At 36.5% G+C, this 25,377-nt stretch overlaps 1 protein-coding gene across 2 annotated transcripts; it reads right to left on the bottom strand.

Annotated features, from left to right (window-relative positions):
- Nucleotides 1–250: 250 nt before the first annotated feature.
- Nucleotides 251–23,962, bottom strand: npepps (aminopeptidase puromycin sensitive). Of its 2 annotated transcripts, none has more exons than XM_039657565.2 (23): nucleotides 23,632–23,962; nucleotides 21,134–21,218; nucleotides 20,912–20,989; nucleotides 20,596–20,717; nucleotides 18,186–18,293; nucleotides 17,584–17,784; nucleotides 16,307–16,403; nucleotides 16,171–16,204; nucleotides 15,825–15,939; nucleotides 15,542–15,706; nucleotides 15,182–15,286; nucleotides 13,330–13,390; nucleotides 11,768–11,877; nucleotides 11,472–11,535; nucleotides 11,219–11,358; nucleotides 9,493–9,627; nucleotides 8,644–8,863; nucleotides 6,810–6,952; nucleotides 4,711–4,767; nucleotides 4,519–4,626; nucleotides 3,364–3,519; nucleotides 3,147–3,194; nucleotides 251–547 (listed from the first exon to the last, which is right to left on the bottom strand). In XM_039657565.2, exons 1-23 carry the CDS (start codon nucleotides 23,914–23,916, stop codon nucleotides 401–403), a joined length of 2,784 nt encoding a protein of 927 aa, XP_039513499.2. In that variant the 5' UTR covers nucleotides 23,917–23,962; the 3' UTR covers nucleotides 251–400. The 2 variants fall into 2 exon arrangements, with proteins under 2 accessions (XP_039513499.2, XP_039513500.2); XM_039657566.2 differs by having other exon boundaries at nucleotides 11,219–11,355.
- Between the last annotated feature and the right edge of the window lie 1,415 nt (nucleotides 23,963–25,377).

Here is a 25,377-nt window from a genome sequence, read left to right as displayed (position 1 = left end):
TCATGCTTGATATATATATTTTTTTTTTTTACCGGTAAATGCAAGGAAAGAGAGAGATGATTGCGTTATAATACCACTGCATTAAGAGGAGTGCCATACTGAGGGAACGATGTGTTGACATGCATTACCAGCTTATAAAATAACATGGAGAATCTCTTGCGTTTCAGTCACAGCTCTGCTCGAGTGCACTTGCGCCTCCCACTGGCAGAACGGGGAACTACGTCACACTCAAGCGTGAATAACGGTCTTGTTTCCTAGTTTCACTTCTCTTTATTGACTCTTGGGTAATTCTTAAGATGGATTTGCAGTTTTGAAATCATTTCTGTTTTTGCTGAAGATAGCCAGATGATGCTCATTTTGGAGTGAGTGAGCAGGTCAGGGAGGGGTCAAAGTTCAGAGGTCAGACAGGGGGCGCTTTCCGCTGCAGGAGATAGTGGTGGATGTCATCTGCGTCTCTCTTGAGCCAGGCAGCGTTCAGGAGAATGTTTTCGCAGCACTGCTGTACCGTGCGCTCGGCCGCCGGTGCGTGATGACTTTCGAAGAAACTCTGAAAACAGAAAAACAACCAGCGTTTCTGTGAAGAACAGCAACCTGCAGTGGTTCTCAGTCTCTTTTTAAGTAAGTAAGTAAGTAAGTAAGTAAGTAAACTTTATTTATATAGCACTTTTCACAGACATGAAGGGTCACAAAGTGCTTTACAGTAAAAAACAAATAATAAAAGAAATAAAAACCACAACACACATTACAACACCACCATATAGCTAGTTAAAAGCTTGTCTGAAAAGATGTGTTTTAAGGTGTTTACTAAAATTTTCTACAGTGTCCAAAGCTCTCAAGACTAATGGAAGAGAATTCCAGAGCCTTGGAGCCACCACACAAAACGCACGATCACCTCTTGTTTTAAAACGTGTTCTAGGAACAATAAAAAGGTCTTGGCCTGAAGACCTCAAGGAGCGACCGGGAGAGTGAATGTGAAAAAGGTCCTGGATGTACGAAGGAGCTTGATGGTGGAGAGCTCTGTAGGTAATGGTTAAAATTTTAAACTGCACACTAAAACTAATTGGGAGCCAGTGAAGAGCCTTAAGCACAGGAGTGATATGTGATCTCCTGTTTGTCTTTGACAACAGTCGTGCAGCAGCATTCTGTACAACTTGCAATTTTTCCATGGAGGATTTGTTTAAGCAAGTGTACAGTGCATTGCAGTAGTCCAGACGAGAGGAAATAAAAGCATGAACAAGCATCTCCAACTCTTCTTTAGAAACCACTGATCTAATCTTAGCGATGTTCCTGAGATGAAAAAAACAGGAACGAACCACAGATTTAACATGACTGCTAAAACTCATCGATTTATCAAAAAGTACACCTAAATTTCGTAGCACATCACCATCTGAGGATGATAAAGCCCGTTTATAAACGTAAATTAAATAAATTACGTTTTTAAACGTAATCCTCCAATGATATGCATCTTTAACAGGATATCTATTGTTTATATTGATATCTTTTGCATCATGTAAAACTAAACAAACATCTTTCTGTGACAAGTTTTGTTTGATATGCTAGCTTGTCATACATTTCTTGGAAATAAATCCAATTTAAATAATAGGGTGACATTCATTCATTCATTTTTATATGAAATTCAAAACAGTCCCTCCATCAAACTTTTTTAAATATTTTTGAAAGAAGTCTGTAATATTCTATAATATAATATAAAAAATATATAATATAAAAAAATAATATGTAATTTATTCCTGTGATGTCAAAGCTGATTTTTTTAGCAACCATTCCTTTTATGAACGTTCAGAAATCATTCTAATATGCAGATTTGCCAAATAAAAAGTTGTAATTTTACCTAAGTGTAATATTTAGTCTATGAAATATTTAGAGCACAAAATAACCAGAAAAGCATCTCTCTCTTTCTCTCTCTCTTATATATATATATATATTAGGGCTGTCAAATGATTAATAACATCCAAAATAAAAGTTTGTGTTTACATAATATATGTGGGTGCACTGTGTATAATTATTTTGTGTGTATATATATATATATACACACACACACACAAGCATGTATATTTAAGAAAAAAATATTATTTTTATATAAAATATTTATATATAATATAAATTATATATAAATCTATATACAGCACAAACATGACAATATTTCTTAAATATACACAAGCATGTTTGTGTATTTATATATATAAAATAATTATACACAGTGCACCCACATATATTTTATTTTGGATGCGATTAATCGTTTGACAGCCCTTATATATATATATATATATATATATATATATATATAAGGGCTGTGCAAAAATGAATTGCGAAAAAGTCTGTGTTTACATAATATATATTGCGTGTGCTGTATATAATTATTTTGTATAAATAAATACCTATGCATGCATGTATATATTTAAGAATTATTTGCGCTTAAATTCTGTATATATATAAAAATACAAAATCTATATTATATAAATATAAATATTTTATATATGAATAACACATTTTCTTAAATATATACATGCATGTGTGTGTATTTATATATACAAAATAATTATATACAGCAAACACAAATATATTATGTAAACACAGACTTTTATTTTGGATGCGATTAATCGCAATTAATTTTTGCACAGCCCTAATATATATATATATATATATATATATATATATATATATATAAAATAAAAAAAAATCTCTATAATATCTTTTTTTAGGCCAAAATATGACCTAAAATATTTAATTGACAGGTTTGGTGCGATTCAGACAATGAAACTTTAAAAATGTGAACATTTTTAAAATGTAAATAAATGCTATTTCATTTTATATTTTGTTGTTATATAATTGGGTTTAATAATTAAGTGCTACTCAGTTTATGTTATTGTATATACATTTTTATATCTTATTTATATCTTATTTAAATAGATTATATTAACAGATAACGGAACAATTTGCTTGCATAGTAAGCCACTTTTACTCTTCCCAAAAGCAAAATCCAGTCAAATGAAATAAAATTTCCAAGCAGAACATAACTAGAAAATCGTGTATTACAGAAATTTCCATTCACTTTGGACAAAATTATCTGTAGAATGCAAAAAAAAAAAAGGTTTTGCAAGAGACATGAGAAAGCACATGATGCTCACCTTAACTTCAGCAGCCATTTTATCTATTGCAAACCCATCCACCGTCAGCTGCAGTGAAGAATCAAAAACAACGCATCAACACAGCATATATATACGTATATACACATAGTGATTATACACAATCAAATTAGATTTGGTAGAGTATTTCTCAACTTAATTTACTTTAGCTCATTTTATCTGTGCTTTCATCTCTACTTGTGTACTGCACTTGTTTCACCTTGATGAGTCTTGATATGAGAAAGCCGCCCTGGTAACGGTTATGAAGCTCTTCCCAGTTGTCCTTAACAAATTTCCATGCAGCTTTGCGCCCCTGTTTGCTGCTTCCAGCTACGCCCCCGATTACAGACACAGTGTCCTGGGGACGAACCTCCTCCTAAAAATACCACAGCCAGAATCAGTGCCACACCGTCACTGGAGATTTTTAATTCCTACAGATTCAGATTAGAGCTCAGAGAATGAACGTGTCAGATTGGATTTCTTGTGAGAATGTTAATTTAAAGATGAGAGAGAGATGAAAATGGCGATTTATTGATCTCCTGGGGAATTTAAAAGAAATCTTTAAACATTAATACAACATTATTAAAGATAAATATACAATTATGTCAAAATCCCCATCTTGTGGAGTACACAAACACAGTCAGTTATGTCTTAAATGAACATAAACAGTTGGGAAAAAACTTGATGTGTATCACTATATTCATTCTTAAAGTGACAGCAGCTTTATAAACCCGTCTGTGTCAATGTCAATCAAACAACAAAAAACAAAGAGAAAATTACTCACTGCCCTTAACTATAACTTTTGTATCTATATTCAATTCATATAATTTATTTCACAGAAGACTATTCACTGTTTTACTTTTACATGTGATTATTCAATTTTTTGTAGTATGTATTTTATGCCAAATAAGTCTACTGTACCAAAAAGTTTAATTTGTATCTTTGTTCTATTATATTCTTCCACTTGTTTGTATTATTTGTTCTTATTTTTAACAGCTAAAATAAAAAAAATTAAAAAATAGCTATAATCATGATATTGTGGAAGCTTGTTTTCACCACAGAATAAAAAAACATTTGCAACTTTTTCTCTCACAATTCCTTTTTTTTCTTATATATAAAGTCGTAATTCCGAGTTATAAAGTCAAACGGACACAAGCTTCCATTTGATACATCATTGTGAAGTAAGATTTTACATATCACCCACCCTTATTGTCAGGTTTGTCAGGATTCACCCAAAAGGACATGACTAATGTCGCCTGTCATTCCATTTATCTGTTCAAACATTTCACACTCTTGCAAAGCGTGTTTCTGGGGCTTTCAAATTTTTCCACAGTCTGACCTATTTTCTACAGTAAGTGTGTGGGCATTCACGTACCGACAGGGCAAAGTTAAGCACTCTCTGGATGAGGTCAGGAGCGGGAATGGCTCCCAGCACTCTCTCGATGCGGTTCTTTTCCTCCTGCATATCTGCCTGCTTATGAAGCTGAAAACAGAAAATGAAAGATACCATTTATTTGTTTGCTACTTTAACGCTGTAACCAATGTTTAGACACGTGTAAATTGTCACCTTGAGCATGGTGTCAAGCGTTGTGCTGTCTCCGTGCTTCAGAACTGTCAGGTACACCTAAAAATATGAAGAAAAAAACCCACCTTTGTTTACAGGAACATGTTGAAATTAAACGATGGTGGTTATTATGGTAATAAAAATAATTTATTTCAGTCAGAGAACAGGCAGTACGAATAAAAACCGAGGGCGTCTGCTCAATTCAGAGTGCGCCGAACGAGTCACAGCACAGATCAGCAGCAGGACTCATCATGTGACGAGAGTGAGGCGAGCTGACTGACAAGATGATGACAGAAGATTTTCTACATTTAGTTTTGAAGAGGTTTCAAAACTAAAATGTAAAAGTGCCTATTTGGCAATATTTTTATAGCTAAACCCAATGCTAATCAGGTCATTGAACTTTTTGTTGTTGTGTTTTTCATTTAAGAATGAAAATGAACCCACAATTCAAGCAATTTCCTCCCCAGAATCGCTGTAATTCTGAAGCGAAGGTAAAAAGCGCACGACCGCATGGGCATGTGGACTCACGCGGAAGACCAGCACCCGACATTTTTTAAAAAGCCGTGTAAACACACAGATTATAGCCTATCGATCTATTTACTCCACAAACTCTATGAACATGGAAAACATAGATGGACCTCTTAACTCCAATGCAATGTTGAGGAGACCAAGAGAAACATTATACAGTAGTCAACATTTAAAGGGGATCAAAAAAGTTCATCAAAGTTGGAAATACGCTCATTTTACAACACCCCCAGAGTTAAACTGGGTGAGTTTTACCTTTTTTGAATCCATTCAGCCGATCTCCGGTTCTGGCGGTACCACTTTTAGCATAGCTTAGCATACTTCACTGAAGTGCAGCAGGTGTAATGTTATGACGCAGCGTCTGAAAATAGTGCCCAGCTTCCAATGTGACCATGACTAAGTTTGTGTAGTCATCGCGCCTGCTGCACTCATGGTTCAGCAGTAAAGTTTCCTGATTATTACGCAGGAATGAGAATATAGTTCCCTGCATATCAGCCAAGAAAATCACAACTTTACATTTTCCGTCTGTCTTAGTGCAGTCTTAAATGTAACTATAGAAGAGTCAAGTTTTAAATAGGAAAAATATCTAAACAATTTGGTAATTATTTTGGGAGGAATGCTAATGGTCTTGTGCACTTCAATGATGTATGCTAAGCTATGCTAAAAGTGGTACCGCCAGAACCGGAGATCGGCTGAATGAATTCAAAAAATGTAAAACTCAACAGTTTAACTCTAGCGGAGTTGTAAAATGAGCGTATTTCCAAAAAAAGTGGAGTATCCCTTTAGTAATATGTTAGACAGACCGTAAACAGAGCCCGTCTAACAGAGAGCCTTGGCTATTAGCCCCGTTGTGTATTATCTTGGTTGCAGTTCCATTAGAATTCCACTGGAGGGGATCGCAGGCGAGTGCAGAATGAATGGGAGTCTATGGGGCTAAATGGCTAAATGTGTCTCTTTCACCTGCTTGTCGTTAAATCAAAATAGATTTTATTGTAGATTCCGCAAGTTCAATATAGATTATAGGCCAAAAGTCGAATGAATGAGTAGACAGGAGCCATCTTAGAAAATAGTCTTGATAAGTCAATCCCCGAACGCCGTTCACAGTTCAGAAGTTTGCTGAACTTCATACAGTTCAGATCATTCAGCACGACGTTCAGGGATATAGAGACTATTTTCAAAGATGGCTCCTGCCTGTATACACGAAGTGAACCGTCTTTATAAAGTATCTTCTTATTAAACGGTCTGTACACTTACAAAGTTCTCAATGCTTCGTTTTGCATATATGGAGCCTCATTATGTTACTGTGTTAGTGTGGGGCTATTTTGAGCCTTGTTAGTGGTATAAAACTAGCGATTTCTTTTTACTTAGTAAATGCCCCTATTACTAGCGTTATACGCTGAACAGTTTTAGAGATAAAACTCTTTACATTCGATTATCATGAAAACAAATCACAGAGAACGGTTAACTAGGTACCGATGTTTTATTAGACCAAAGGTTCATTTTGCACTGGAGTTCTCTTTAAGTGCACCATGATGCAAATGTGTCTGTGTTATAAATGGTAATGCTAGAAGACTCACTGGACTCCTGAGGTCTGCAGACAGAATCTGTTTACCCTCCACATGCTCTTTGAATCTCCGCCGGGCCTCCTCCAGAGTGGCCTTATGCCCCGCTTTACCCAGCTTCCCCAGCACCAGACCTCGCAGCAGGGCGTCCAAATGCCCTGAACAAGAGACGGGAGAGGAGCAACAAAAAACGAAAGAGCACTTCATTTGAATGTCTCATGACAAATGGATGACAACTAATCAACCAAAAAGCATTGAGCTAAAATAAAACAAGATATTTCAAGGTAAAAAGGGATTTATGTACCATGCAAACAAACGTTTATGCGAGAAACAGTCCCGATTCTAGACGAACGTCTAACCTTTGCGCAAGTGCAAATACTTGTGATGCAGAAGTTGTATTGAGAGGATCAATTAGCACATACCAAATGTTTTAACTAGTAATTTTCATACTTATTTTGAAAATTAAATGTACAAAATAAACTCGTCCCTAGAAATTGTGGGGAAAAAAAAACATTTAATAGAGACAGTAGCACTACTTCATAATACTTAAAACCGTTAAACTAATATTTAAAATAATATAATCTTTATGATGTTTCCACATTATTTGGACCCTAATAATCTGATTGCAATTGGACTGGTGGAACAGTCAGAATAAAAAACAAAAAAAAATCTGAATTATTGGCCAATTTAAATTTCATTCGGATTGTAAGGGGTGGTTTAAACCTGTTCTAATCCGTTTGATAGGACACGTAAACACTTGATCGGATTGAACAGTGAAACTGGAAAGCAGTGACGTAGAAATAGCGTATTGACGTGTGCAAAGAGCTGTTAAATAAAGTGTCATAAATAACTGTCATGTCATTTTAAAATTCCCCTTCCACTCGTCGTCTGTGAAGTGCAGCAGGACAACATCCCTACAGTTCTAGTTTCGGACTGTCATCCCCAGACAACCACATTTGTTATGAGTGAGGGAAGGGGTGTTTTTACTGCTTGATAAATATAGGCAGCACAGCGCAATGGTTCATGTGCTTGTTTCCTAATTAGGACCCAAAATATGTAAATATCAAGTCTGCTCTTTTATTAAGAAATACTTGAAGGCTACATGACATTTTAATATTTATATATACATTTTATTTAACTGATATTAATATATACATGTCTAAATATATTTACATGAACTTATCTTAATAACTGAGTCAATAACATATTGTTTTTTGCATTAGTATAAAATTGGTATTGAATATGAAAAATGCAACAATACTGATACTGGTATTGACTAAAGGAAATTTGGTATTGCTATAATCCTAACCCTGAACATTTATTAAAAGTAAAAAAAAAAGGCTTGTGATACTGTCATGGTGATTACATCCTAACTATGATCACATTAACATATGCTCATTGCATGCTCGCCCACATTTATATATCAACTCTCATACAGCATTTAGCAAATGTGCAGGTAAGTTATCATTCATTGCACATGTAAAGATATCAATTAATTAACAGTTAATATGTAAATGTTATAAAAAGATGAGAAAATTGTCATGTAAACTTAAATTATGACTAACAAATGGACTTTGGAGCAAAAAAAAATGCATAATATGGCCCCTTTAAATGTACAGTTGCCACACGTATCATGATGTTTCAAACCTGTATGACTTACCTCTGTGGAACAAAGTTATTATTTTTTCCATTTAATCAAAGTTAATGGGCTCAAAAGCTTCAAATTATCTTCTTTATATATTCCACAGAAGAACGAAAATCAAACAGGGTTGGAATGACAGTGAGTAAATTATGACCGTTTGGATTTTTGGGTGAACTATCTCCATGAATTTTGAGTTCTGGCTCTCACCCTCTCCAGCTCTGCTGTCCCACCCCAGCTTCATGCCGATAGGGGTGAAGAGATCTCGGATGAACTCCTGGATGTCCTCGTGGAAATCAGTGTGTGAGAGCAGAGAGGACAGAACACCCAGATTACAGCTCAGGTCACTCCACACCGTGTAGTTTGGCTCATTCACAAATGCTTCCATCACCTTCAACACCTCCACAGTACTGATCATACCTGCTCGAGCCTGAGGGCATGACAGAGAGAGACACAGCACAACACTATTAAAAACAGAAGGTGATAACAGACGGAGAGGGGAGACAGAAATGAATAATGATATTGTTGAAATTGCTTTTCTCAAGAAACCTTGCAGTAAGACTGAACACAAAGATAGCGACACTGAAAAGAGAACTGTAGCCTATAAAAAAGCTCAGAGAAACACCGATAAATCAATAAAGCACCAAGACAAGCACATAATATACTTCATAATTAGTTATATTTTTAAAAATGTTATGCAGTACATTTAATTGGATTTTTGGTGCCATATAAAAATCAACTGAAATGGGCCAATGGATATTAAAAATATTTGCACCGTACAGTATCTGATTCAACTTAACACAAAAATTCAACTTAACATTTCTCAGCAATCATGTAACACTTTTTTTTTTGGTGGGGGTGATGCTACAAAACTCACACGATTTGATTTTTCATTTATAATGTATTAGTCAGACCTGGAGGCTTGAAAGCATCTGACTTCCATAAGACTGTGTAACTTGACTCTTCACCATAAATACTTGAAAACTGACTCAAGGTGGAGACCTGAAACTGTACTCTGACTTGCAAACCAATGATTCAGGCTCATGTGTGGTGTCTCACCAGAGAGAAGAGGTCGTTTTGCAGACCCAGGCGGTCCACAGGCAGCAGTGTGAGGTCTCGGATACCAGGCAGAAGACTCTCCAGCATGGCTGAGCTGTACTGGATCCTGTAGAATCCTACGGTACCTGGATTAATCTGCCCATGGAACAAAACAAACAAAGTTTGGTCATATAGATTGCATACATGCTGTTGCTTTACAGGGTTCCTCCTACATGTTTTTCCAGACCATATTTAAAAAAATGATTCATGCAGCATTATTTGGTATATAGTACAATCATCTGTAAAAATAAGTATACGTTTTTTTTCCCCCTCATTGGTTTCGTCAAAGTGATAGCATTCGCTGGAATGATGAGAAGAACCTAAAACACTTTTTAACCTGCATATTCACCCACATTTACATGTAATTGTGGTTTGATGTTGCACGACCACCAAACAGGAAAGTAGTACAGTCTGAATTAAATGATTTTTTGCTTCTTTATCTGTTGCTGGTTTGCATTCTTTAGTGAAGTTCAAAAGAGACACCCTTATGGTAAAGGATCACTAAATAATCACTAGATTTTGTCATGAATTCACTCTGCTTATAAATTTATATTTAGATATTCTTACTTTTATATTTTAGAAACCTAAAAAGGGTAAATAGTGTGTGGAAAAAAATTTCCAGACTGTTTTGTTTTTACATACTTTTCCAGACCTGGTAATTGGGGTGGGCGATATGACCAAAATCATGATACGAGTAATTTTATTTCACAATAATGAGATGGATCACGATACAGTTATTTTTGCTTTGAATAAGGATATGATTTCAAAATGTTTGATACCTTTGAAATTGCATAATGTTCTGTTCAAGTTCAATATAATAATAAAAAAACAATACTAAAAGGCTAAAAAACCTCTCAAGCTTAGCTAACTGAAGACCAGTAAACTGATAAAGAGCAAAGAAAAGAAAACACTACAATAGAACAAAGACAAAAATGAAATAGAAATACCTGAAAAACTTCAAGCACTAGAAATACTACATAAAATGTATGAAGTAATCGAACGCATCATAAAACAATGCATTGTCTTTACGGTGTAAATTGAATATACATTTATTCTTATTATAGTTACAAAAGTGATTCAGAGCAGTGAGAGATTCTCTCTCTTTTTAAAGAAAAATAATAATAATATTAATAATGACAGCAGGTAAATTTGGATGCTGTCACTTTAAGACAAACATGGATCCAATATACTCGTGTTTTCTTTCTCAACTGTTTAATTTCACTGAGACATAAATTACTGTTTATTTGCAAATACATGGTGACTTTGACACATAGGTGTGTGTATTTAATTGCGCTTCAATCACCTGTTTTTAAACCGCAAAGCTAAAACACGCATGCAAGCGATAAACGTGACCTCACAGCACAGCAACATTACATGAGCATAACTGTGACAGAGATGATAGTCCAAAATCCCTTCCAGTTGACAAATTTCTACTGGTATAATTGCCCACCCCTACCTGGCAATTACTTAAATCTAATTCCATACTTCCATCCAAACCGCATAGGAACCTTGAATTTAGTTTTATATTCCCTTTTCCAACCTCTCTGATCCCCATAATATGACCTCTTTTTATACATGTTCATGAGATGGGTTGTAAATCTTTGAGTCATCCCAATTTTCAGAGATCATTGATATTTGAAGTATAAATAGCCTTTTATTTAAAATACATAAAACACAGCAATCTGACCTTGACCCACTGGTCAGGTGCAACGTTGGTGATATTAACTGTGGTTTCAGGCTGGTCCAACAGAACCTTCATCTTAGTGCAGCTTGGGTCCTCACTGGTGCAGATACTGATGGGAACCATCCAATTGGGGCAGTCCTCTTCTAGCACACGGAAATTAGGGTATAACAGAGTCAGAAAAAGACAGATAAATAAATTGTTAAACAGTCAGCGGGTTCAGTGCCTAGTTTAACTGCTCTCTTTTTTTGGCACGTACCATTACGTGGTCCACTAGCACAGAACTTCTTCTGAGACATTTTCAGAACACGGTCACTGCCATGCTGGAAAGAAAAAAAAGCAATTATTTCAGCTCTGATTACATCTTGTATTGCTAAGACAACAGTTGTTATTACCAGATGCTCCCTGAGAAGCTCATAGTCCATCTCAGCAAGACTTCTCAAATACCCCGAGGGTTATTTAAATTGTATTTGAAAACTTTAGGGGAAAGAACATCCAGAGAAATTTGAAAGAAAAGCAATCCCACTGTGCTGGATGATGACAATACAATGTTACCTGCTCTTGATCCACTACTATAATAGGGAAGCCCATTTGTTTGGTCCAGGAATTCATCACTGCCGCAATAGGCTTCCCGCTTGCTTGCTCCAAACACTCCCATAGGTGCTCTGGAATAGAAAAAGAGAAAGAGAGAACCCTTTCATTTCTGACCACACAACAATTAACAAAGCATAATAACAACACTGGTGCCAGATCACACACCCACTACTCTCCCGCCAAATACTATGCTGTGTCAGAATTACAATGCAACAGCATGTTATTACTACAGCTGTAATTTCTGTTGTTTGGATCAGATCATGCACCTCAAGGGAATGCTTAATCACTTCCTTATGATACATTTTCCTATTACACGGAGTACACGGAGCACAAATGAAAATTAATGACTAATTAAAATGTATAAAGTTTGCAAATATCATAAGGTACAGACAAAAGTCAATCTCAAACTTAATGTTAGAAATATCATCCAAATTCTATGCAGTGAAACTCCCTCAATAACTTTTAAGCTTTCTACAGTTCAAGATAAAACTGTTAGGACTGCCTTGATTATGAAATAATGAGTGGCTAATGAGTAATTATCATACAAATAACTATGATTTAAGACTTAATTGAGTTATGTATCATGCAAATACAGCGCAAGCCTTTAAAGCTGCAGTCTGTAACTTTTTTTTTTGTTCAAAACTAAATTTACATAACATACGAGTACATTATGAATCCATTTTCCAAACTGTGTTTTTGTCTTATCCTGGATCACTATACGGTACACCTATAATAAGTGTTTATATTCAGGCTATTTTAAACTGGTATGGGTCGTACCATCACCAGCGTGACTCGTGATAAACAAAATGAGAGAAGTAGCTCCGGCTACTTCTACAAGACGCACGCAGTTTACAGCGCCAAAAGTTACAGACCACAGCTTTAAGAAGTCATTTATTCCTATTTAGAGTAGCTATGAAACAGAAGTAGTGACAGATCTTTTCTTCCCTATTGTGACGTGCATCCTTTCTTTCTTTTTTTTATTGAACACACTTATTACAAAAAAAAAAAAAAAACAATTTACAAAATCTCTGGTTGGGAGACTCATGTGCATAACATAAACAGTTACGTACATTGAACAAAATTCAATAAACAAAATAAAAACAAATAAACCTAAAATTAAATCAATTAAGCAAAGGCATTTCAGTCTTGTGACGTGCATCTGAGTGTAACAGAATATCCAAAGAGAAAAAAAATTAAGTTGGGACTTGGTTATATACATTAGATCAAACAATTGTGATTTGTTTTTATTTTTAACCACAAAGCAGCTTCTTTGGCAGTTTTCATGGATAAAACTCAGCTTGAATAATTTCAATTTTTAATAGATAAGATATTTATGTTCTAAAAATTCTAGAACTAAATTTGGATTTTAAATAATTGTTAACAGGTGATGTGTTATGTAATAATCTTAACAGGCCTAAAATCTGCTATAAAATATCCTGATTTGGGTTGAACAAGGTCATTTGGCTGTTCAGTCATCAAGAAATTAAAGCTTAATTCACAAATGTTATCACAAGTTAACTTACCAGTAGATGCATTTTTGTGCTGAAACTTCAAAAGGTAAGCATTCATTCCCTTTCTAAAATCCTAGAAAAAAAAATAATTTAATCAAATATCATTCAAAACCAAAGCTTTAAAGATAACTGCAAAAAAAAGTTAAATGAATCTAAGGGTGTTTACACTTGCAGTTTGGTTCTCTTAGTTCTTTAGGTCCAGAACAAAAAAGAAAATGATTAATTTAGACCTGGTCATTTTTAACACTGAACCTAAAGATACAAAACATTAAACAGCTTCTATGGAGTAAATTTTGCTACGGAACAACCAAAACAATGCTATGTTCCGGGCTAAAGCGCTTGTTGTTAGTGCGCACATATGAAGACATTTTTACCAGATGAGAAGTCAGAAAGAGCTTATAAAATATGTAAATGAGTCAAAACAGTGGAAGGAATTCCTCATATACAAATGAGGTTCCAATGCTTTTACCAAACAGTAACAGGCAACATATTTCCAATGACGAGAAGAACCAGGTATCCTAGAGCATTCTGTTCTTTTTGGGACCGCATCTTGTAACATCACGTTCTATTTTTGTTTTGTTTAGATGTCTTTGTTCAGTTTTGTGCTCATTTTCCAGTCGAACCATCTATTCAAATCAATCGCACTAACAGCATTCGCACATTTTAATCAAACCAAGTGTGCCAAGTGTGAACACAGTGTCAGAGTCCGTCAGTGTTAAAGGGATACTTCAATGTGTATTTAAAACGGGTCATTTATGTAGAAGAAATGTGAAATTATTTCTGAATTTGGAGCTTTCTAGAGTGAGAAAAGCCAGAAAATGTATTTTTGGCTTATGGATGAAAGAACAACAACTCCCAGAATGCACTTGCTTCGCTGCCCTAGGAGGCCACGCCTACCGGTGACAGAGCGCAGTAGTTAAACAACAAGTCTAGGCTAATAGTGAGTCTCTGTGATGAGTCTGCCCAGGATTTCGAGATCACCCAAAATGTCTGGGATTCGGATTTTACGTTTTTTACAGGCGAGCAGGACGAGTGAGGATCGCGGGAGAACAGCATGAGGCCGGTGGTGTGATTACTGATGAGCAACACCTGTGAGATGCACCGGTCTCGTATCTCTCACGGAGGAGTGGGAATTTTCTTAGCAATGTTAAAATTCGCATCAACCGATCACTTATTTAGCGTTCATGTAAACACTACATTCAGATTCAACAATCAGAATGAATTCAGTTAGATTGAAACAAAAGGTGTGCAAGTAAACAATAAATGGCGACTGCAGAGAGCAAAAGCTGAATCCAGGACATTTTGTACGATCTCGACGGCCGGACATGTCCGGAAAAAAAGAGGATGGTAACCCCTACTACTCAGCTTTCTCCACAGAACAAGAGCTTAGCTTCCAAAAAAAGATGGCTGACACTATGTATTCATTCTGTGAGTGAGATCCCACCCTCTATGGGCGGGTTGAGAACATGCAGGACAGCCCCTACTACTGACTGTAGTCTTTAGCCTCTGGCCAAAAAATCCTCAGATGACGCAAAATGAGATTTTTGCATCATCAGAGGATTTTTTTTCAGACAAAAAATACATAAATCTCTCATCTCAGGGGGATATGAGGATGGAAAGCATGGTAATTTGAAAACACCATAGGTTTCCTACTAACACAAAGCTTGAACTGGAACTATGGTTGCAACAACTAACAAAAGTCATCTGTCAGATTACAAATGCTTAAAGATCTTAGACTCTAGCACAATAGACAGATAAGCAACATGTCTTTCCATACATCCTCTTGGGGGAGTCACATCGACCACCTGTCTGACAGATTTACACTGAGTGTCTCTCTGAAGCTGGCCAAAAGCGTGACTCTCACCTCATCGCCAATGTAGTTATGCAGCATGCGAATGACAGACGCCCCTTTGCTGTACGATATGGCATCGAATATTTCGTCCACTTCTGAAGGGTGTCCAACATCAACCTATGATTCAAAAGAAACACACACACACACACGCGCGCGCTGAAACATGACTCGGAGATCAATATTTCATTAGGCTAAATCTGGGTGTGGAATTTAAAGGCTCTAAGAGATATGGCTGAGTAGACAGACAGACTGACAAACAAAGTGCAAATCAAAACTTCCTGCTGTTCACACAAGCACTTAAAAGCAACAAACACCAGAGACACACACTGGGACAGCTTGGGGTTATGGGGGTGACACTCATCTCATGCAGACCTCAATAGGGTGGCTGTTATCTAACGCATCCAAGTCCAGAGCCCTGGTGTAGTCCGCAGAAACAAACTGGGTCCAGATGTCGTACTCAGGGAAACAGTGGTCTACACAAAGGTACTCGATCCAAGATGCAAAGCCTTCGTTAAGCCACAAATGAGTCCACCATTCCTGCAGTAAGAGACATATTCTCAACAACCTGAATAATAGTTATATTCAAATACCAGTGTGACCTACAAAAACCGTATGTAGCATGAAGCTACCACATTGAACATTTGAACACACTCACCATGGTAACCAGGTTCCCAAACCACTGATGTGCAAGTTCATGGCCGACTACAAGGGCGACCCACTGCCGGGACGACGCACACGAGTTCTTTGGGTCAATCAGCAGGGCTGTCTCCCTGCAAGGGGACAATTACAACATTTTCAAATAAAAAATGCATAAGAACGAAACACAACATAATGCATCTCATACTGTTGAGGTATGTTGGGAATTAACATGCTACCAAGAAAGATGAAATATTAATGAAGCTCTCTTGAATAGCTGCTTTCAAAAGGCACAAGGTTCTGTTTTCATGATGATTCATGAAGTCTCTGGTTTGCTATTCGTTTCCTTTAAAACTTAAAATCACCTGTAAGTAACAAGGCCCCAGTTTTCCATGGCACCTACAGGACAAGAGAAATCCAAAAGTTACAACAAGTTAAACATCATAATAGACAAAGATCTATTACGACAGATGTTTCATTTATAATGTAAATTATACAAACCAGCAGCAAAATCAGCAATAGCAATTAGATCAATTTTAGGCAACGGATAAGGAACATTGAAATAATCTTTGTAGAACGGAAGGGTCTTTGTAGCAACCTGGGGGAAACAAAGAAAAAAACTTTAACAACCGAACCAAAGTATTATTATAAACACAGCTAGCAGTGTTGTAGTACTCGAGACTCGGACTCGTCTCGGACTCGGTCTCGAGACCATATTTTAATGGTCTTGGTCTTGTCATGGACTCGTGTGCATTTGGACTCGGAATTGACTCGTACTCGAACATTTTTTTTTTTAGGACTCGGACTTATTCCAGTCCACTCGAGTTCAATTCAAAATATTTTTCATGATTATTAATGTATGTTAATAAAATATTTCTTTAAATTGATTGACACGCCCAGTGATTGGTGATTTTCTAGTGCACAACTGCGCATGACAAATTGTAATAAAATTACTTTTAACACCACCTACTATGTGGCCTTTTTACCCTAAACTGATCATATTTTTTAAACTCTAAGTAAATTCAGTAAAAAAAAAAAAGGATTTCTCTAAGTAAATAAAAGTAAATTAGGTAATCAACCCTCACTGGTCTCGGTCTCGACTCGGACTCGACCATCTCTGCTCTCGGACTTGACTTGGACTCGACTCTCTCTGGTCTCGGTCTCGACTCGGACTCGAGTGAGGTGGTCTCGACTACAACACTGACAGCTAGCATTAAATAATATATTAAATAAATGAATATCTATTTCTCAAACTGCATTATAATGTTGAGATGTTTAAACTTACTTGCATCATTTAAAATTATTTATTTTTTGTTTAGACCATAGAATACTATACAATTGTATTATCAACTATTTATCAGTTATAGATTACAAAAGACACTGTATAACAGATATATAGTAATGATAATAGTAATATTTTTCAATTAAATGATCATAAGAAGAAACAACAGCATTCAACAGCATTTGACAGAAATTATGTGCAAAACTCTTTACATTCATTTTTTGTGTCCTGTCTGAATAAAATCATTTCTCTCTCCCTCTTTAAAAAAACAAAACATACTGACTCCAAACGTTCAAACAGTAGTGTATATTTTCCTTCTATTTTAATGAGATGTTTGGAAAAAATAAACCTTAAAAATTTAGATTTTAAATATATTACTTGGTTTGTAAAAATCAGATTTCATCTGGGGGATTCAGACTACAGAAAGCTAAACCGATTTTAATTTGATTAGCGAAAAAAAGCAAACCATCACAGACAGTGGAAACAGCTCTCATACCTCAAGTGCAAATTTCCCTTGCTCTGCTTTTCCGACAGGGGTGTACACACGGACTGTCACACCGTCCGACGACGTACTCTCCACAAAGTCATACTCGCCGATGACAAACGCCACCAGGTAGGTGGACATGATGGGTGTAGTGGCGAACTTCACCTCCACCAGACTGTGATCCTCTGGATATGGCTTTCGTTCAACAACATTCTGCACAGAAAGTGAAACACGATTGAAATGTGTGTGTTCAGTATGGGAACTAGTCTCCCAGAACCACACGTTGAACTAAAAACAGAGCAGACACTTTCAGTTTATAAATGTAGCATCCATGTCCAACTCAACTAAATGTTTTTTTTATTTTCTTTAAAAAAGTAAAACGACACTGAGGGCCAAGTAATCTAATCGGTGTACAGCCAAACACTGTGTAACACCGGTAACACCAACCACTGCAGTAAGCTTAGTGTGAGCCAAGTGTCATGACTTGCAAGGGTAGGCACAATGCCTCTGGGCCTGGGTTAGATAATACGCAAGTCTGACAGTAATCTGAATAAACCCATTTAGGGACGTTTGTTTCCAGAGGCAAGGATTAAAAAAAGAAAAATGACACATACCATATTCGACAAGGCTACTCTTTCCTTTGGGACGATGAGGGTGATGTCAAAAGTGGCTTTGATAGCTGGTTCGTCCCAGCAAGGGAAAGCTCGACGTGCGTCCGTGGCCTGGAGCGGGTGAGAGACGTCGAGAGAGATGGAGACAGCGAGACAGGAAGAGAGGATTCAGGGTTAGAATGGGCTGCAGTGATACAAACACGAGCAGGATATTTGCATCATGGCATCAAAGACTGAAGATGCACAAAAGCACCCTATTCTGATCTTCTGATCCAGCAGTTTACTTGCCCAGCCAATATTTTCAATTGCCAAGTGATAAAAGTATGCTTCATTTTTATTTTTAGCAATGAGTTTTTTATTTTTTATGTTATTTAATTTTCTGTTAAATAAAACTGAACTAAAAAAACTAAAACTAAAAAAAACTGTTTAGGTTACCAATTTATCCAAATTAAAAGCTGGAAATTATATACCTGTAATGTAACATAAAGAAAACATACTTTTTTTTTTGGAAAATGATGGCATGCAATGCAAAACTTTACTGATCAAAAAACATATATATATATATACACTACCGGTCAAACGTTTTAGATCGGTAAGATTTTTTATGTTTTTAAAAGAAGTCTCTTCTGCTCACCAAGGCTGCAATTATTTGATAAAAAATACAAAAAAAAAACAGTAATATTGTAAAATATTATTACATTTAAAACAGTGGTTTTCTATGTGAATATAGTGAAGTGTAATTTATTCCTGTGATCAAAGCTGAATTTACAGCATCATTACTCCAGTCTTCAGTGTCACATGATCCTACAGAAATGTGATGCTCACGAAACATTTATGATTATTATCCATGTTGAAAACAGTTTTTTATATTTTTATTTCAGGATTCTTTGATGAATAGAAAGCTCAAAAGAACAGAATTGATATGAAATGGAAAGCTTTTGTAACATTAATCACTATACCATTCAAAAGTTTGGGGTCAGTAAGAATTTATTTTTTATTTTTGGGGGAAAGAAATTAGAAAATACTTTTATTCATCAAGGATGAGTTAAATTGATCAAAAGTTACAGTAAAGACATTTATAATGTTAGAAAAGATTATATTTTAAATAAATGCTGTTCTTTTGAACTTTCTATTCATCATAGAATTTTGGGGGAAATATGGTACACGACTGTTTTCAACAATGAAAATAATAATTTATGTTTTTTGAGCATGAAATCAGCATATTAGAATGATTTCTGAAGGATCATGTGACACTGAAAACTGATGTGTAATCAGCAACAGTAATGATGTTGAAAATTCAGCTTTCAAATGACATTTTAAAATATATTAAAATAGAAAAAAGTCATTTTAAATTATCATAATATTTCACAATATTACTGTTTGTCATTTTTTTTTTCATCAAATAAAGAAGCCTTGGTGAGCAGAAGAGACTTCGTTTAAAAACATAAACGATCTTACTGATCTAAGACGTTTGACCGGTAGTGTGTGTGTGTGTGTGTGTGTGTATATATATATATATATTTTTTTTTTTACATTTTTACAACATTTTCAACATTTGCAATAAGCTTGAAATATTACACATGTACAGTTTTGCTGGAAAATGTTGACATTCAATTCAAAACGTTACCGATTGGTTTGTAGTTTAACAAGCCTTTTTATGTGCAATTTTGATAAAAAACCTCTTCTATCTTAGTTAGCTAGATAACACTGTCTTGCAGACAAATCAGTAAAACGTACAAGTTTAGATCAACGAAAACCAAATGCTTAATCTTGGCAAGCCATTCAAATGGATGCACAAGATCAATGCATGTAAATATTTCAGTGGCAACGCATCACTCAACCAAAGAGGCAAATTACTTTTCCATCAACTCTCTCACACAGGCCCAGAGCCAGCGGGACATGCTTATCATTGAACCCTGATTAAGTTAACTTCAAGCAAAGCTCAAACCAAGAGGCTAAACTTTCAGTTAAATATCCCTCCCACATTAAAATCTATGTACTTAAATAATGACTATTTTAATGGATTTATAATGCAAGAATTATAATAAAACCAGTAAATACGTTAAAATGGTACAATACGCCAGACATACATTACGTAACAGGGGGTCTGAAAAAAGGTTCTCCAATATTTACAGTTATACTTCAGCATGACTTCATTATAGGCTCCTGTTTAATAATTTGCAGTTTTTCCTCATTTGTAAGTCGCTTAGGACAAAAGCTAATGCTGAATGAATGACTATGTGAATGTGAATTTGTCTTTATCGAGAGACACAGTCAAGAAAGATCTTAGAGGAAAGTGAATGACTGAGCAGGAAGAGTGAGAGAGGGACACGAAAAATGATGAAGCAAACAGTGACAGAGAAAGTGAGCGAGCAAACAAATGAATGAACCGCGTACCCTGATATGAGTTTACCTCAAACTGTGTGACGGCAGCGAAGCGGACTTCCCCCGAAGGAGTTGTGTATTTACTCCTATAGAAGCCTTTCATTTTGTCGTTCAGCTCTCCAACAAAGTCTATTTTCAATGATCCTGACCCTGAAAAACAAGAAGCCTATGATTAAAAACCAAAACAAAAGGCACAAAAAACAGAAGGACAGAGCAAGAAAGGCCATTCATCTTTGAAGCCGCTTTCATGTGTCAATAAACCCACTAATATAGCAACTCATTACACAGAGGCTGTGGACATGACAGCAGAAGGCTTCTTCCAGGCAACAATATGAGTTCTTTACCATTTTGCAGAGTGCTGGGGAAACACAGGGTAACCTTCTCGTCCTCGTTCTGATAGTTAAATCCTGTAGCGTTAATTTCTAAATGGATGGGGAGAAAATGAGCACAGTTAATCCTAAAAATAAAACAGACTATAAAAAATGTAATGCAGGTCGAACAAGCAATCAGGAAAAAAGTCGAGCAAATACACCACTAAATGTGGATTACAGTTGAGTTGCACTCACCTTCCCCCCCTTCAGGCACAAAAGAAGCAGTAATTATGTCTATATCAGCACAGTTCATCACAATCTGGTTTGTCCCTTGCGTAACCTGTCAAGAACAATGACATACAGTTCGGTTTTAATGTTCATAAGGGTCCAGTACTTTCATGATCCTCAGTTTTCAGTATTTGGTGTGTGGTTTCTTTTCTAATAACACTTCAATGCCTTTTGCAAGCATTGTGAAACTTCTTTTGTTTCATACTGTATCAGATAACAGTCATAAAAAAAAGGAAACAATCTCACGTCACTTACATACAATCAGTGCAAGAAAATTCTTCCTGGTTTGGTAAATACTAAGCCTGGGTCTTTCTCTGACACAGAAAGAGAAGTTCAACTCACATTTTAAAATGATGTAGTATATAAGTTTGTGGTGAGATTTTTTTTTTTAAACAAATACTTTCTATTCAGTGAGAATGCATTAAATTGATCAAGCATCATTTACAACGCGACAAATTATTTCAATTTCAAATAAATGCTGTTCTTTTGAACTTTCTATTCATCAACCTTGATGAATCGATCACAGACAGTTACTACAAACTTCTTCAACAATGATAATAATAAGAAATGCTTCTTGTGCACCAAATCAGCATATTCGTATAATTAGAATGATCACTTGACACTTTTCCATTACAGTAATAAACTACTTTTTAAAAATTGTAATAATATTTCACAATATTACTGTTTTTTCCATCAAATAAATGCTGCCTTGGTGAGACTTCTTTCAAAAAACATTCAAAAGGAAACGACTGCGAGGAACTATGTTGGGATCGTCTACTTCGCTCATATCATGGTGCATTCGATTTCACTCTTCTCGTTTAGTTGTAGGAAATCTCCAGGAGAACAAGCAAATACAGAGCAGCACATGGAAAAAGAACCGCCTGAATCCTCACGGCTTTTCTGAGGCTCAAGGGCCATCTCCTGCTGCTATGAAATTCTGACGTGCGCATATATAATCAGATTATGAATAAAATGACCAACAGTTTGCATGGCCTCTTATGTTGCAATAGGCCGTTTAAGACTGCATTTATTGCATAATGCTGAAGTGAAACTTTCCCGGGACGATCAATAGCTTTTAGGCTCTCATGTCCATAAGCTAGCTTTTACAGACAAAGAGACACAATACATCCCAGAATCTATTTTAATTATTCCACAACTATTCAAACTTCATTTACGGTGAATTGGATTCTACATAAAGATACGCATTGTGTTTAGAGGCTTGAAGATGCCAAGGAAAAGCTTTAGAGGGCACATGTGGCTTGTTGAAGCTGGATGTTACTTGGATGCAATGAGTGCACTGGCTACGTCACAAAAGGCCGCCACTAGCAGTACACTGTTTTAATGGTGTTTGTTTATCAACGTGAGCCATATCGGTCCACAATGACAGTAATGTGTTTGCCATTATGGGAGACGTAGTTAATCTCATGCTCCAATGAGTTTTGCCATCTAGACAAGATCAACTGTAACTGGCGACTTTCACAACACAGCTGCATGAGTGGGATACAACATGACTGAACGTGTGAAGCTGTCAAGTTATAAAAAAGGCTCCACAAACAATCTTACGCAAAGGGCAATGATATAGGCCGGACCTCAATTTCATCACATCTGGCCCGCATTTACCTCTACCGTCTTTTCTATTTGTTTACAGTATCAACCACAGTCATTTGCCCAGTAGTAACGGCTGCGTTTGTACAAAGATCCACTGCTATGTATATGTGTATGTATATGAGAGATACAGAGAGAGTGAGAGACCAACTATTTATGAAAGACATAAAAAAAAACTAGTAAATAGATCATTTATAATCTTTATCTTATCAGTTTTAACGAACCTCATATTTGGAAGATTTATATGCGTTTATAGTTATTTTATCCCCTGCCACAAAGTCCACCCAGCACCTAAGCATTTCCTCGGGCGCTACACTGTGATTATTGTTAAGCTATAAAGTATCATGTAAACTGTCAGACAGGCTCAAAGTGACTCAGGAGCTTGAAGACAGGACTGATTCGCAGTCTCGGCCATGTACGTGAAACTATAACCTGGGGAAGAGGTTAAATTACGACATTTATGTGTGCATGTACGTGCTTTTTGACAGCAGCTCTGCAGGCTAACGTGGTTAGCAGTGTGGCGCTAGTTAGCGCTTTAGCTTGCGGGGCTACAAACTAAATGCTTAATTCTCTTTATTGTGAGAGTCAGACCTCAGAAGACACCAGGTTTAAATATTTAGTGACAAATAATGCAATTCAAACATGCTGGAACTTGTCAATATAAAAAACGTGGTGTGTAAAGCCGCTGTCTGGTTCACTAGCAGGTAACGTTAGCTCGTTAGATTAGCAGCAACAACACTATCAGCAATTATTAAAAAAAATTCAAAGTGAAAAACTAGGCTTAGCATTAAAATGGCATGACATTGGGGCCCAGACCAGAGGGGGGCAGAGGGGCTGCATGGCACCACGTTCAACATTACCTCCACGGCTGCCTCCAGTTTGCCCTCGAAGGTGAAGTCGATGAGGTCGGGCTTGAGGCGCAGCCCGTAGTTAACGGGGTAGACGTCAGTGGGCAACCGCACGAAGGGCCTCCGCTCGGGCATGCTGCTGAATAATGTCGATACGCTGGAGACCGAATTAAAACGGACTGTGAATTTGCTTGCTCGGAGAGTCGGAGACACGGGCTTCGCTATTGGAGTCGGATTGCGGGGTAGGGCAAGCCGTATGACTGACAGAGACACCCGACAACTCATGAAAAACAACATACAAACGGTTGGAGATGGTCCTCGCTGTGCCCCGCCCCCTCTTCGGGTAGAGATGTCCGAAGCTTTTGAGTGAATTGGTTAAATTGGCTCACAAAACCGGTCTGAAAGATTCATTCACTAATCGAAATGAACGAGTCGTTAACGAATCGGATTGGTCAAGGCAGCGTTATCAACTTGAACCAAAGTCCCTTTCAACTTCAAGGAAAGTCTGTTCAAAACCTCTGAAGCTTGGGCCATCATGTGCGTCCTTTACAGATTTAAATTCATATATTGCACAGGAAGATCAAAGACTTTTTCCCGTCCATGTGTTTAATTCTGTTCTTCCGTTCTGCTCAGTTCATCAGTGAAAATAGTGACATGAAGTCCGATTCATTTCCACGAATCGGTTCTCTTGAACAGTTCATTTAAACGTTTAAAACGGATTAAGCTAAATTTGCGTCGTGACTTGGCATTTAACATGCTTTATTGTCTAAACTCTACAACACTAAAAAAAAAAAACCCTTTAAACACTTTACAGGCACACATTATATTATTATGTTTTGTAGTGTGGCCAGTTCAATTTCTTGTAGTCAAGGTTCTTCAGCACATGAAGTCATTTAGAATTTATAAATATAATTTGCATTTACACTAAATAAAATTAAATAAATATAAACTTATTTATTCTCTAGCATATTGGTTTAAAAAATACCAGTTGTAATAATAGGCCTATTTTTATCATAAAAACGGTTAACATTTCTAAACATTTTTATCAAAACATTTAATTATATATTTTTATAATATAATAAAATGTATTTAAAAAAATTATTTGCAAAATTTCTGCACTTTGAATTTTAAACTATCCTACTTTTTGATCAGTCGAATCCACGACTTGTGTTGTGGTCACAGTTGTTTGGTGAATTTTTACGATTTAAATCAAGTCAATTCAATTTCACACCAGGACAAAAGATTACCCCACGCAGACTTTGCATTGGGTTCAAGCATATAGATATAATATGTGTCTGAAACCGCTCACTCGTTCACTCATTCACTAATCCCTATTAATTATGTTTTAGGACTAGGTAAAACAATCCCCTGTTTAAGACCTGAGGTATGAGTGGTGATGATGCATCCATCAGAGTGATTTCCTCGATTTGGTTTAGTGGGATAAGAATGGGGGTTTCAAGCTTCATTGGGGTCATCAGGTGGGCACCCCCCTTCTCTGGCGTTTCAATGATAGGCCCACGACACCTCCAGAGGGCTCATCGGTGCCCCCCTCTGCTTTCAACCCTTAACTGCCACAGGTGGTATTAGGGGCCCAGTTGGAGTCTCCCCTTTTCACCCATATCCATCGGCTTGCTTCTTCTGCTGCGCCTGAGAGGGCTTTGATGGTTTGGCGTAGGGTTTGGCCTCGCACTCCCAGTTCCTTAAGGAGCTTGATGGTTGACTTGCCCACAAAGCCTCTGCAGCCGACTTCCACTGGGC

The sequence above is a fragment of the Pimephales promelas genome, chromosome 21 (genome assembly GCF_988280905.1).
Source record: "Pimephales promelas chromosome 21, fPimPro1.hap1.1, whole genome shotgun sequence".
In the NCBI taxonomy this organism is placed as follows: Eukaryota; Metazoa; Chordata; class Actinopteri; order Cypriniformes; family Leuciscidae; genus Pimephales; species Pimephales promelas.
Note: the sequence above shows the minus strand (reverse complement) of the source record. Positions and strands in the feature narration are given on the sequence as shown.